The sequence below is a fragment of the Drosophila gunungcola genome, assembly GCF_025200985.1.
Source record: "Drosophila gunungcola strain Sukarami chromosome 3L unlocalized genomic scaffold, Dgunungcola_SK_2 000002F, whole genome shotgun sequence".
Taxonomy (NCBI): Eukaryota; Metazoa; Arthropoda; class Insecta; order Diptera; family Drosophilidae; genus Drosophila; species Drosophila gunungcola.
The window spans coordinates 7,794,676-7,807,751 of record NW_026453178.1 but is presented as its reverse complement, the minus strand read 5'-3'; the positions used below and the strand labels follow the sequence as shown (position 1 = coordinate 7,807,751).

The 13,076-nt window shown below is 45.6% G+C and overlaps 4 protein-coding genes and 1 non-coding gene across 5 annotated transcripts; 2 read left to right on the top strand and 3 right to left on the bottom strand.

The window, feature by feature from the left end:
• Positions 1 to 50: 50 nt before the first annotated feature.
• Positions 51 to 3,653, bottom strand: LOC128257698 (trichohyalin). Its single transcript, XM_052988831.1, is given in 3 exon segments — positions 51 to 1,586; positions 2,194 to 3,269; positions 3,271 to 3,653. Coding segments are annotated over 3 exon segments (2,802 nt in total). The 5' UTR covers positions 3,526 to 3,653; the 3' UTR covers positions 51 to 115.
• Positions 3,654 to 3,956: 303 nt separating this feature from the next.
• On the top strand, positions 3,957 to 6,072 carry LOC128257675 (spliceosome-associated protein CWC27 homolog). The gene is made up of 4 exons (XM_052988793.1): positions 3,957 to 4,628; positions 4,981 to 5,364; positions 5,422 to 5,631; positions 5,693 to 6,072. Exons 1-4 carry the CDS (start codon positions 4,039 to 4,041, stop codon positions 6,018 to 6,020), a joined length of 1,512 nt encoding a protein of 503 aa, XP_052844753.1. The 5' UTR covers positions 3,957 to 4,038; the 3' UTR covers positions 6,021 to 6,072.
• A 373-nt stretch (positions 6,073 to 6,445) lies between these two features.
• Positions 6,446 to 9,773, top strand: LOC128257349 (kinesin-like protein Klp68D). Its single transcript, XM_052988328.1, has 3 exons — positions 6,446 to 6,558; positions 6,718 to 7,480; positions 7,558 to 9,773. The coding sequence occupies exons 2-3, from the start codon at positions 6,816 to 6,818 to the stop codon at positions 9,242 to 9,244; spliced, it is 2,352 nt and encodes a 783-aa protein (XP_052844288.1). The 5' UTR covers positions 6,446 to 6,558; positions 6,718 to 6,815; the 3' UTR covers positions 9,245 to 9,773.
• A 146-nt stretch (positions 9,774 to 9,919) lies between these two features.
• Positions 9,920 to 12,270, bottom strand: LOC128257350 (2-amino-3-ketobutyrate coenzyme A ligase, mitochondrial). Its single transcript, XM_052988329.1, has 4 exons — positions 12,119 to 12,270; positions 11,281 to 11,477; positions 10,361 to 11,222; positions 9,920 to 10,298 (listed from the first exon to the last, which is right to left on the bottom strand). The coding sequence occupies exons 1-4, from the start codon at positions 12,153 to 12,155 to the stop codon at positions 10,141 to 10,143; spliced, it is 1,254 nt and encodes a 417-aa protein (XP_052844289.1). The 5' UTR covers positions 12,156 to 12,270; the 3' UTR covers positions 9,920 to 10,140.
• Positions 12,271 to 12,842: 572 nt separating this feature from the next.
• Trnaq-uug (transfer RNA glutamine (anticodon UUG)) lies at positions 12,843 to 12,914 on the bottom strand. The gene has a single exon. It is a non-coding gene; the product is annotated as a tRNA-Gln (tRNA).
• Between the last annotated feature and the right edge of the window lie 162 nt (positions 12,915 to 13,076).

Genomic DNA, 13,076 nt, shown 5'->3' with positions numbered 1-13,076 from the left:
TAATTTTATTTGATTTATATAAATAAGTTTGAATAATTGAGTCTCTTATTTTGTGGTCTTGTTTTCAAACTGTGCAACAAAAATCCTTTAAATTTTTGCACTCCCCTATAAGATCCTATTTATAGTTGGCGAAAAATGCCTCATCAAGGTCGAGGTTTCTGCCGTGATCCAATGCCACCTTGGAGTCATCGTCCAGGTCCAGTCGTCCTCCATAGTCGACATCGTCCTGGGAACTACCAGGTGGAGCATTATACATCCTGCGATAGGATGCCTCAATGTTCTCGTCCAGCATTCGATCCACAATGTCGCTCTGCACCTGTCCTGGTTCCTGGGCAGACATTTTGAGCAGGAGCTCCGCATTGCTGGGAGGCATTTGGGCCAGTGGGAGATCGGTGGCGGTGGTGGTCAGGGGATTACCCCTTCGTAAGGCCAGTTCCGCGGACTCTGCACCCATTTTGCAGAGGGCACACCGGCTGCGTAGAATCTGCTTTTTGAGATTAACCATGGCGATACGATCCTGCGCCAGGAGCATTCGTTCCTGGGCCAACTGGGCCTCCTTCTCGCCCAGCTCTTGGGCCCGCTTGCCCATAATCTTGAGCTTGGCCTGGAGCAGCTGGTCCGCCTCGCGGGCCTTGTGCTCCGCCATGTGGGTGCGACTGGTGGCCAGGCGATAGGCACCGGTGGCCTGGCCCAGTTCGTCCTCCTTGAGATTCAGGGCGTTCTCCTTGTCCAGAAGATGACGCTTGCGCTGCTCCAATTCGCGCTGCAGCTTGTGGCAGCGATCCCGCTCCTCATCCGCCCGCCGAATGGCCTCGCGGGCCACCTGGAGTTGGGCCTCCAGCTCCCGGCGATCCTTTTCCGTGTCGCCATGCTCGTGCAGTTGCTGCCTCAGTTCCATTTGCTGGCGTTCCACTGCCAGTTGATTGCGCTCCTGCTGGAGATCGTGGTGCAGTCGTTCCGTCTCCGCCAGTTGCAGGGACTTCAGCTCCTCCACACGCTTCTCATCCCGCTGCATTTGCTCGCGGTGAAAGTCCTTTTCGCGCTCGAAAGCCTTGCGCTCCGCCTCCAAACTGGACATCCGCTGGCGCAGCTGCCAGTTCTCCTCGGCGGAGTCCTTGGACAGGCGGCCCAATTGCAGCTCTAGCGTGCTGACCAGCTCCATGAGGCGCCGCTTCTCCTCGTCGGCCGTCTCCTCGTTGATTTTCAAACGCCTCTCCTGGTCGGCCAGTCGTCGTTCCCGCGCTTCCAACTGACGTTCCTTCTCCTGGCTGCCGGTCATCCCGTCCCGGAGCTCTTGAAGATTGCTGGAGGCCAGACGCAGGGTCTCCAGATAGTTGCCATGATCCTGCACCGCCGAGAACTCCAGCACTTTGGCCTGGCGAATCCCCTCGAGGTCCTGTTCGTGGGACCGACGCAGCTTGCGCACCTCGTCCTCGTGATCCTGCCGCAAGTTGGAGATCTGCTCCACGTAGTCCTGCTTCTGTTTCTCCAGTTTGTCGCTGTAGTACTGCCGCAGCTCGGTGTTCTCCAGTTTGAGGCGATCCTCGACGGCGGACAAGTGCTCTTCCAAGACCTTTATTTGCTTTCTGGAGGAGGAAATATACAAGAAGTATGAACAGAAATTTAAGAACTTCACACCATGAAAAATATTTTCTAATTTCTATAAATAAACCGACACACCGATTATATATCTGACTATTGAATTCATAATTTTAATATTTAAACCATAATAATAAATTCAATGCACTTTATTTAATGTGGAAAACATAAGATCTGAAATTGTTTCTAATTGATTTATATTCATTAGATTTTAGTTTAGTATTTTTAATAATGTTTTAAAAATTTGAAAATATATATTTAAGACAACTGAAAACAGCAATGGATGAAAATCAAAATATTTGAACTAAACAAAGTGTACCATAAGGGTTTTTCAATTTTACAACCTTAAATGTTTTAAAAAATATGGATATCTTTTTTGGAATTTTTATTTCCTTGCAGAATTTCAGATGAAGGCTGATTTGAAATTACACTGCTTTTAAAAATTATTTTGTTAAAAAAATAAGTAATAAATAAACAAATGAAAGTTGTTTAGATGAGCTAATTTTAAATTGAACTCTTGATCGATTTGATTATTTTAACTTTAACTTAAAAGTTATGTTATATCATTCGTAGCAGAAAATAAGGATTACTCACTTATATGAAGTATCGATCATTTCGATTTCCTGCTCGTAGTTGACCTTCATGTTGGCCACCAGCTCATCCAGTCGCTGTTTCTCCAGCAGATTCCGCTTGGCCTCTACTTCGAGCAGGAGCAAGTGCTCCTGTTCCTGGCTGGCGGCTGCCTTAGTGGTGGTCTCCTTCGTTTCCGGTTCCGGTTTCTCCACGGGAGCGGATACTGGCACGGACACTTCTTGGACATGAACCGGCTGCGACATCATCAGCTGGATGTGCATATTGATCCGCTCCTGCTGCCCCTGGATGTGCTCCTCCATTTGTTGCTGGCGCTGCAGCTGCTGCTGGATCAAGGCCTGGAACTTGCGATCCTGGCTCTCCTGGCGCCGCTGCATCTCCAGCAAGGTCCTCTCCTGGTTCTTCATTTGGGCGGCAATCACCAGTTGCGCCTCCTGCTGCTGCAAGGCATTGAATTTGTGATTGCTCTCCAGATTGAGATTGCTCAACATCAGGATGTTCTGGGTGGAGGCAGTGACGCCGGATGGAGCGCTGAGAACAGCTGGTTTTACGGGTTCCGGCTCCACATCGTTCTCATCGGAGTCGGGAAGGCGCAGGATGTCGGCTGTACTCTTCGGAGGACCTTCACCAGACACCAGTTTCTTGGGGGTTTGTGGCTTGGGAGTGGTTGGTCGCTGATCCTGTTCCTGCTCCAAGCCCAGCCAATCCGCGGTGGTGCCCCGCTTCTTGGAAACGGGCGTTGACATGCCCGAAACGGTGGCGTTCGTATCCCTGCCAAAGAGACCCAAAGGATCGGCATTAACGGTGGCCGATTGAGCAGAGCTCCTTCTTCCCGTCGAGGTTTTCGGTCTCGCCTGCGAGTTCTCCGTCGTAGTATCTGTGGATTGGCGGGACATCGATGGCTTGGCCGTGGCAGGACGTTTGCCGGCATCACCGGCCAGGATCTCATCAAAGATGTTCTTCTTGGGCTCCACACTGCTGGGCAATAGATCGTCGAAGAGGCTCCTCTTGGCGCCCCCGCTCTTGGGTCGCTTGGGATCAAAGCCCAGGTCATCATCCTCGGCAAGATCATCGTCCAAGCGAAATAGAGGGCTTCTGCTTCACAATCCTGGGCGTGCTGGTGGCATTGGGTTTGCTCCTGGCTCCCGACCCCTGACCCTGCACATCCGCCTCCGTCTCCTCCTGAATGCCAAACAAATCCTCCAGTTTTCCCTTCGGTTTCGACAATTTCGGGGGCTTTTTAGCCCCTCCGCCCGCTGGAGAATCGAAAAAGTTGTCATTATCCAGGCTATTATCGCTGAGTAGTTCCGCTAGTGGGTCGTCGTTGAAATTCATTTTTTCAAATCAATCAAACCGCACAGTTGAAAAAGATAAAGTAAAAAACAATAAACATGAAAACAAAACGGTTGCCTAGTTACCTATTAAAAAATCAAAAGCAGAAAGTTATCGAATGAAAGTGTATTTCGAATTTAAAATGTTACCACCACAAACATTCACCTATTGTAAAATAAGTTTAAGATTTAAGATTTTGCATGAATTATAAAGTTTCAGCATGGGATTTTTAAACAATAAGTAAGTTTTACTCCTATTTTTTTCAATCAAAGTTTTTTTTCAATCTAACTATATAGATATTAATGTAATATACAATTTGTATATTTTCCTTTTAAAACAAGGCGCCAGAATATTTTTTTAACTTTTAAAAATAAGTTGTACCGTTAATTCTTTTCTAACCCCATTAACTCTCCATGAGTATATTTCAATATACCATCTGTTGAAATTGTATGGTATTTTCTTTCAACCCGCTACGGTCACTCTGCCACTTTGGTTGTTTATAATTTTGTGAGAGAAATGAGCAATATTTACATCCAGGAGCCGCCCACGTCGGGAAAGGTCCTTCTAAAGACCACTGTGGGCGACATAGACATCGAGCTGTGGGCACGGGAGTGTCCCAAGGCGTGCCGGAACTTTGTGCAACTGTGCCTGGAGGGATATTACAAAAACACCGAGTTTCACCGGCTTGTCAAGGGATTTATTGTCCAGGGCGGCGACCCGAGTGGAGATGGCACCGGCGGCGAGTCCATCTATGGACAGCCCTTCAAGGATGAGTTCCACTCCCGCCTGCGGTACACCCGCCGTGGCCTCGTGGGAATGGCCAATTCTGGCAAGGATGACAACGCCTCGCAGTTCTTCTTCACATTTGCACCCACGCCGGAGTTGCAGAACAAGAACACTCTGTTCGGCAAGGTCACCGGCGACACTATCTACAACATGCTCAAGCTGGAGGAGGGCATCGTGGACCACCAGGAGCGGCCCATGCACGCCCATCGCATCGTTTCCACAGAGGTGCTCAGCAATCCCTTCGACGACATCGTACCTCGCACACTGGCTAAGCCTGCCACAAAGAGCAAAAAGAACAAGAAGGAACGGCAGGGAGTCAAGTAAGATATCCGTTCTAGATCCCAGGGATTACGAGTTTTAAGCCCCTAATAAGATATACACGATCCATATTTTAACATCGTATATTAGATTAATACAATATTTCTTTTTTTTTGTTTTGTTTCTTTAAACATATTTAAAAAAATCATTTACTGGTAAATCGTCCGGCATAACCGTAACAAAAATGTATAACTACTAATAGAAAACATTGTATAACACTATTTATCTACTAATTACTGTTTTGATTAACCGAAACCGTGACCATACATACTTTTATTTTACCAACCATGAATCAAATTAGCTTCGGTTTTAATATATTCAAACTAATCACACGAGTGCTAAAACAATCAACAGGAACTTCGGTCTGCTGTCTTTTGGCGAAGAAGCCGAGGGCGATGAGGAGGAGACCAACGTCTATGTTAAACAGAACGCTGGTAAAGCTAAATCCCTGCATGACGTTACTGATGACCCTAAACTAAGCAAGGAACCCATTCGAGTGCCCAAAGTAGAGAAGACCGAAATCGAGGAGCAATTGTCCGACGATTTAATTGAGGATAGTGTCAAGGATAAGCCTTCCACTGCCAGCTCAGATCTCGTCAAAATGAAGCTGTCCAAGAGTTCAAAGAGTCGACCAGACAAGAAAGTTAATGTAGTAGAGGAAAAGACTGATTCGGAGGACGAAGAGGATGTTCTGATGACGCGAGAGAAAGAACAAAGTCGAAAAGTCTCAGAGGAGAAGTAAGATCAACCCAAACAGAATTATTCTGGGTTACTCATTAAAGTTATGTTTTTTAGATCAAAAATCCGTGAAGAAATTGCTTCACTCAAAAAGCAGTATCAAATGGATAAGCAGAGCAAGGATAAACTACTCACGAATGGACAGGAAAAGGCCGCAAAATCAACCGAAATTAAGGGTGCTGCCGAAAACCATTACATCAACGATTTTATAGAGTCCAAGGAGAAATACACAGCCAAAACGAAGCTTCAACCCAAAGGACAGTCAAGGTTGGCTATCTTTTTCTCTTAAAATGGGCATTGTATATTATGAAAATTTTCAACTTATCAGGGAGGCGTTTACTCTAAGCTTACTTTCCAAATTCCGCACCAAATTGGACAACTTAAAGCAAAAGTCAACCTCGGAAGAGTGCGAACCGGAGCCCAAAGAGCTGGACGACCGTTCTGTGGAACAGGAGATAATAGGCGACGACTGGCTGTCGCACACTTTGAACTTTAACAGCACGGCTCCCGTTTTGGCCAAGGATGCTAATAAAAAGGGTGACGATTGGTATGACGCCTACGATCCACGAAATCCCCTGAACAAACGCAAGCGAGGAGAAACCGGTTCTAGCAAATCTAGTTCGAGCAAATCAAAGTCCAGTAAACGTGATTTGTAAACGTTTATTAAAAATAAAAATAGTTATTTTAACAAGTGTTAATGATAAATAATGCCTTTTTTTTAATGTGAATAAAAACCTTTAACAACGTTTTTATCAATAAATGAGATTTAATCACTTAACTAAGAAACAAAATATTTAAAAAACATTCTCCCATTAACTATGTAAAGATAAGATTCTAAGATCAAAAATTACTTGAATTTATGAAAAAGTCATCAAGTTTGAAATTGTGACTAAGTTACAAAATCTAATAGACAAATCATGAAGAATAAATGAAAAAAGTATTAAGCTTAGTTGAAATACGTTTGACCTTATTAATTTATTCATGTACCTATGTACCTAGATTTCTTTTGAAATTTCGCGCTTTGTTATTGGGGGTACCATATTTATTAGTAGGACCCTCATTTGTCCAGCCCGTATTTGGTGCAGGAGTGTTTGCAGCGCCTGGCCACACTGACCATTTGAGCCAAACTCTGTTAACCGCAGCTGAGACAAAAAAAGCGAATTCAAGGTGAAGTAATTGGCTTCAAAATAACAGGTAATAATAGATGATTGCCGAATCGTTTCGCCCAACTGCTCAAGTGGCCAAAAAACTTGAGGAGTTGCTGGCAAAACGGACGGTGATGTGCCCAATTCAGACGGTTGCGTCAGGAGGGAATTATTGATTTTATTCGTCATTTGTTTTTGGTCGCCACAGCTACTCGTCTTTTGAGGGGGAAGCGGACTGAGTCACCGTCAACCACACACAAACGAGCACGAAAATCACGGAACCGAGGAACGCACGGATTTCCGGAGATGAGTGCCAAGCCCAGGAGACCTGGAACCGCCGGCAGCCAGACGCCCAATGAGTGCGTCCAGGTGGTGGTCAGATGCAGGCCCATGAGCAACAGGGAGCGCTCGGAAGGATCACCGGAGGTGGTCAATGTCTATCCGAACAGGGGCGTGGTGGAGCTGCAGAACGTCGTGGATGCCAACAAGGAGCAGCGAAAGGTCTTCACCTACGATGCCGCCTATGATGCGAGCGCCTCGCAGACGACGCTCTACCACGAGGTGGTCTTTCCCCTTGTCAGCTCCGTGCTGGAGGGATTTAACGGCTGCATCTTCGCCTACGGCCAAACGGGCACCGGCAAAACCTTCACCATGGAGGGCGTGCGTGGTAATGACGACCTGATGGGCATCATACCGCGCACCTTCGAGCAGATTTGGCTGCACATCAATCGCACCGAGAATTTCCAGTTCCTGGTGGACGTCTCCTATCTGGAGATCTACATGGAGGAGCTGCGGGATCTCCTCAAGCCCAACTCCAAGCATTTGGAGGTTCGCGAGCGGGGATCAGGCGTGTACGTGCCCAATCTGCATGCCATTAACTGCAAAAGCGTGGACGACATGATCCGTGTGATGCAGGTGGGCAACAAGAATCGCACCGTGGGATTCACCAACATGAATGAGCATAGTTCAAGGTGAGTGATGCGCAAGCAGGCAAGATGCTAACTAAGATTGTTTGATTGGGAAACTAATTTATTAAATTCCCTTGCAGATCCCACGCCATTTTCATGATCAAGATCGAAATGTGCGACACTGAGACGAATACCATCAAGGTGGGCAAGCTGAATCTCATCGATCTGGCGGGCAGCGAGCGGCAGTCCAAGACGGGAGCTTCGGCGGAACGGCTGAAGGAGGCCAGCAAGATCAACCTGGCGCTCTCCTCGCTGGGCAACGTGATCTCCGCCCTGGCGGAGAGTTCACCCCACGTTCCGTACCGTGACTCAAAGCTGACACGCTTACTGCAGGATTCGCTGGGTGGCAATTCGAAGACCATTATGATTGCCAACATTGGACCCTCGAACTACAACTACAACGAAACGCTGACCACTCTGCGTTACGCTTCGCGGGCCAAGTCCATCCAGAATCAGCCGATCAAGAACGAGGATCCGCAGGACGCCAAGCTGAAGGAGTACCAGGCGGAGATCGAGCGGCTCAAGCGGCTGATTGCACCGCAACAGCAGCAGCGCACCGAGAAGCAGGTCACAGCGAAAAAGCAGCGCATCAAGAAGCCCAAAAAGGAGCCCGTGTCCAAGGAAATGTCTGACTCTCTGCAAGTATCGACCATTGAGCAGCCCGAAGAGGAGAGCGATGCCGAGGGGGCCGAGTCCGAGTCGGATAAGGAGAACGAGGCCGAGGTGGCCAAGTCCAATGAGGAACTGGAACGCGAGCGTGTGGAGAACACAAAACTGGCGGCCAAATTGGCCGAACTGGAAGGTCAACTGGTGCGCGGTGGCAAGAATCTGCTGGACACATACAGCGAGCGTCAGATCGAATTGGAAAAGAAGCTGGTGGAAATTGCGGAGCGCAAGAAGCGTGAAATCGAGATCCAGCAGCAGCTGGAGCTGCAGGAGGAGACCACGCTGGAGATACGCGAACGGAATGTCTCCCTCGAGCAGGAAGTGGAGCTGAAGAAGCGCAAGCTCTCGAAATGCTATGCCAAGTATTTGGCTCTGCAGCAGGAGCTTAACGACTGCAAGTCCGACCACAACCAGGACCTCAGGGAACTGGAGATGGCCCAGAACGAGCTGGTCAAGGAACTTAAGCGCCAGCTACTGATCATCGACAACTTTGTGCCCATCGAGGTGAAACAGCGTCTGTACACGCAGGCCAAGTACGACGAGGAGCAGGAGGAGTGGAAGTTCTCCTCGATGTCGTTGCCCACGCCTCCTGGCGGCGATGGCAAGTTCAGCAGCAGGCGTCCTGTGTCGCATCCGCAGCGCCGGAGACCCACCTCCGAGTATGCCCTGCAGGAGGCCAAGTCAAATGCGCCCAGCTCTCTGCGCTTTAAGAGCGAGAACATCGTGAACTACGAACTGGAGATGCCCTGCCGCACCACCCAGGAGTATCGTACGCCCAAGGTGTCGGCCTCGTTGCAGGCGGTGCTCGCCCAGGCCATGCAAACGGGCAGCGATGATATCGACATAGTGGACTCACACACCAACTCACTGCGCAGCCGGCTAGAGAACATCATCAATGCGAATGCCAATGGGGGCTCTGGTCCTGGGACTGCAGCCACCGTGGGCAGCTCCATACCGAATGTCCGGAACATTAAGTCGAGCCGTGGACTGCCGAGCGCCGCCTCCAACCTCGACTCCAACCGCCGTCCGCCCACGGGCCGTTTGCCGGCCAAGAAGCCCGCTTCGGCGTATCCCAAAGCTCGCGGACTGGTCAACAAATAATCACAAACGACTTGAATCGAATCGAATTGAATTGCATCTAACCATTGCATCATGCAAACACAACACTAACCAAAGTATTCATAGTCATCGCAATATGTACACCTCGGTACTCCTAGCCCAATCTACTCACACTTCGCGCTTTGTAAAAGTTTCCTTTTGCTGTTGGGCCAACTCAAAGCACCTGGCATTTTAACTATTCAGACGTCTTCAGAACTGAACCATTGATTCCATTTTAGTTTATGCCACATGTTTTAAGAGATTCGTCCAGCCCACACCCCATACTTTCCCTTATTGTTTTATACGTTTATTTGTTACTCGACTCGAATTATTTGTTATTGATTTTTTAGTGCATATATGTATGTTTGTGCTCGGTTAAGTTGGCGCGTGCATTTACCGGCTTGAGCCAGACTTTCTTTTATCGTGCAATCTAAGCTTAAGTTAAACCCAACTGCAACAGTCTATTATTTACTTAGTAAATGATCTTTAGTTAATCTTATGAACCAAATAAAGCTACTCCATAAACACGAAATGTGGTCAATTGATGGTGGTTTTCTAATATGAATTGAAGTAAGTAAGAAATTGAATAATTCTTATATGTTAGTAAACATTAAAGATCTTTTGAAGATCTAGTTTCTTTGGGTAGTTGACTTTTACTCCTTTTTTTATCGGGTTAGAATTGTTCATGCTTTTCATGTTTCTTAAAGAAATTCAGATTAAACATTAAACAGAAATTAAAGGATTTATTCTTGAAACTGTATTGATAAATGCAGCTGTTTTATAATAAATGCAAAACTGGAGTTTTTTATAAATTGACAAACATTTTAAAGACAATCTCTCAGTACTCTTTAAATAAATGCAGTTTCAATTAACGTAAATTCAATATTCAATACTCTTTTTTACTGGATTACTTTCAGAGAGCGACCGACTTCAACAAATGCAGCAATAGCCCGATCGATTTCCGCTTCAGTGTGGGCAGCAGAGATTTGAACGCGGATGCGGGCCTTTCCCTGAGGAACCACTGGGTAGCTAAAGCCGATGACATAGATGCCCCGGGCTAAAGGATAAATTAGATTCAAGTAGGGTGTAGGTCTAGCGATAAACAATCTTTTAACTTACTCAGCATCTCATCGGCAAACTTGGAGGCGAGACGAGCATCGCCCAGCATCACGGGGCAGATGGGATGGTTCTCGCCGGCAATAGTGAAGCCAGCCTTGGTCATGGCCTGCCGGAAGCGCTGTGTGTTGCTCTGGACCCGCTGAGTGAGCTCACTAGACTGGAGGAGCATGTCCATGACCTTCAGGCCAACTGCCACAACCGCCGGCGGCAGGGTGTTGGAGAACAGGTACGGCCTGGACTTCTGGCGCAGGAAAGAGATGAGCTCGGCGGGCCCTGTGGTGTAACCGCCGGAGGCTCCACCCAAGGCCTTGCCCAGCGTCGAGTTGATGATATCCACCTCACCCATCACATTGTCGTACTCCTCGGTTCCACGTCCCGTGGCGCCGAAGAAGCCAGTGGCATTGCATTCATCCACAAAGACGAGAGCATTGTACTTCTTGGCCAGCTCAACGATGCGGGCCAGAGGTGCAATGTTTCCGTCCATGGAAAACACACCATCGGTGGCAATAAGTTTGAGTCGAGCATCGCTGGCCTTCAACTGCTCCTCCAAGTCCTTTAAATCACGGTGCCTGTAGCGCTGCTTCTTGGCCTTGCACAGTCGAATGCCATCGATGATCGAGGCGTGGTTCAGTTCGTCGGAGAACACTGCGTCCTCCGGAGTGAGAATGGCCTCAAAGATTCCGGCATTGGCGTCAAAGCAGGAGGCATACAGAATGGTATCCTCGCGTCCATGGAACTGGGCTATTTTCTTCTCCAGCTGCTTGTGAATATCCTGAGTGCCACAAATGAAACGCACTGAGCTCAGACCGGCTCCATACTGCTCCAGCAGCTTCTGGCTGTGCTCCACAATCTCCGGATGGTTCTGGTGGTCCAGAGAAATTCTTAATTGAAGCTAATAGACTCATATAAAGTTCACTTACCGCCAGCCCAAGGTAGTTGTTGGCGCAAAAGTTGAGTATCCTCTTGTCACTGCCTTGAACTGTGATCTGGGTGCTCTGCGACGACGTAATGATTCGTTCGGCCTTGAAGGTGCCGGCCTCCTTGATCCCTGCCAGCTGGGTGCCCAAGATCTCTCGCAGCTGGGACTGAGCCGCAGCGCTGTATTGGCGACCTCCCACTGGAGATGAAATATTTCATAATAAAAAATCAAATATAAGTAAACACGCACAAAGCAAAATAAAGTATATTAATATTAAAAAATCAATAAAAATGTTTCAACACTAGTTAAATAAAAAACATCTATATAAATTAGTTTGTAATATAACTTTTAAAAGCGAAAACATTTAAGAAAAAAAGTTCCTTTATAGAAATATTTCTTTTTAAAAATATTTTGTATAGACTATGGAAAAGCCCTTGTAAAAGCTTTTTATGTAAATTATTTCTTTTTTTCCAAAAACAAATTCACATGTTTGTATTATTTATGGAGATTAAATTTTTAAAAAATGAATCTTTCCAATCACTTAATAATATACAAAAAGTAATTTCTATTTACAAATTAAATAAGTTATATGGCAAACAACATTTTTGATATATTTTTTTTAAGTTTTCACATAATTATAGATATATTTTGCAAACGAAAAAATACATTTTCTATAAAAAAAACAAAAGAGTTGCATGACGAACACAAATTTCTATTTTTTTCAAGTTTTCACATAATAATTATATGACTTAAATATGTTTCAAAACAAAAAGCATATTCTTTTGAAAGCAATTCACATTTTTTTATTTAGGGACACGAGTTCTGTATTTTTGGCTTACCCCCGCGGAAGAGCAACAATTTTGAGAAAATTGACATATTGCCGCTGGTTTTTCTGTATTTTTCAATTCGCGAAAATGTATTTTCCGGCTGGCTACTGTACAGATCTCGTCGGCGACTCGCTCTTGACTGAATGACAACCACCAGTCGACATAGAAACATGGAAACAAGTCTCCCTAGTTGGGGGCTCGATTAACAACAACAAGAGAAACTAGCAGCTGATTTTTGTTTTTACACTTATAAATAGTACATATGCCCACATATATGTATTCGAGTTCAACCTCACATACAAATATATACCGGCTTGCGTTCGTTTTCACTTAATTGATTTAATTTGCGTTCATTTTAGTTGTCATGGAGGCGTATTTACATAGGACACACATTCAGAGATACTTAGATACAAATGTATCTGCTTATCTGCTGGTGTCCAATAAATATTTTGTGCGTATGCTACACATTGTGCAATTATTCTTGTACAATTTTTAAAATTTCCTATGTATTTGTATTTATTATTGTTATTTTATCTATACCCCAAATTATTAGTTTTATCAAAAATAAGTATCTTTCATACTGGATATGTTTTCTACAAGCTTAAAAAATGTAATAAATCACTTAGTAATGTGGATTAAAAATGAATGGTAAATGTTGACAAGATTAAAAGAGGTATTATATAAAATTAAATAGCGTAATTTTATCCCAAAACAAATAAAAAATATTCAGGAATCTAGGTTCTACCGAGATTTGAACTCGGATCGCTGGATTCAAAGTCCAGAGTGCTAACCATTACACCATAGAACCTCTCAATTTTGGCAGTCCAAATTAGCTAATAAAAATTAATATTGTGCTTTCAAAACAAAATTGGTTGTTAAATTGCCTATAGCTAGAAGATTAAGTATGAAAAAAAGCCCTTATCAGTCGTGTTCGATCGGTTTGGGGCTCAGGTCAATATAATTAGATGGA

What these genes read in the sequence shown, in the direction of transcription:
- LOC128257675 (XM_052988793.1), top strand. Translation starts at nt 4,039, where the DNA reads ATGAGCAATATTTACATCCAGGAGCCGCCCACGTCGGGAAAGGTCCTT. An exon ending in AAGGAACGGCAGGGAGTCAA is followed by an intron (nt 4,629 to 4,980) that starts GTAAGATATCCG and finishes AACAATCAACAG; the next exon opens with GAACTTCGGTCTGCTGTCTT. An exon ending in CGAAAAGTCTCAGAGGAGAA is followed by an intron (nt 5,365 to 5,421) that starts GTAAGATCAACC and finishes TATGTTTTTTAG; the next exon opens with ATCAAAAATCCGTGAAGAAA.
- LOC128257349 (XM_052988328.1), top strand. Translation starts at nt 6,816, where the DNA reads ATGAGTGCCAAGCCCAGGAGACCTGGAACCGCCGGCAGCCAGACGCCC. An exon ending in ATGAATGAGCATAGTTCAAG is followed by an intron (nt 7,481 to 7,557) that starts GTGAGTGATGCG and finishes ATTCCCTTGCAG; the next exon opens with ATCCCACGCCATTTTCATGA.
- LOC128257350 (XM_052988329.1), bottom strand. Translation starts at nt 12,155, where the DNA reads ATGTCAATTTTCTCAAAATTGTTGCTCTTCCGCGGGG. An exon ending in ACAACTACCTTGGGCTGGCG is followed by an intron (nt 11,223 to 11,280) that starts GTAAGTGAACTT and finishes CTGGACCACCAG; the next exon opens with AACCATCCGGAGATTGTGGA. An exon ending in GTTTGCCGATGAGATGCTGA is followed by an intron (nt 10,299 to 10,360) that starts GTAAGTTAAAAG and finishes TTTATCCTTTAG; the next exon opens with CCCGGGGCATCTATGTCATC.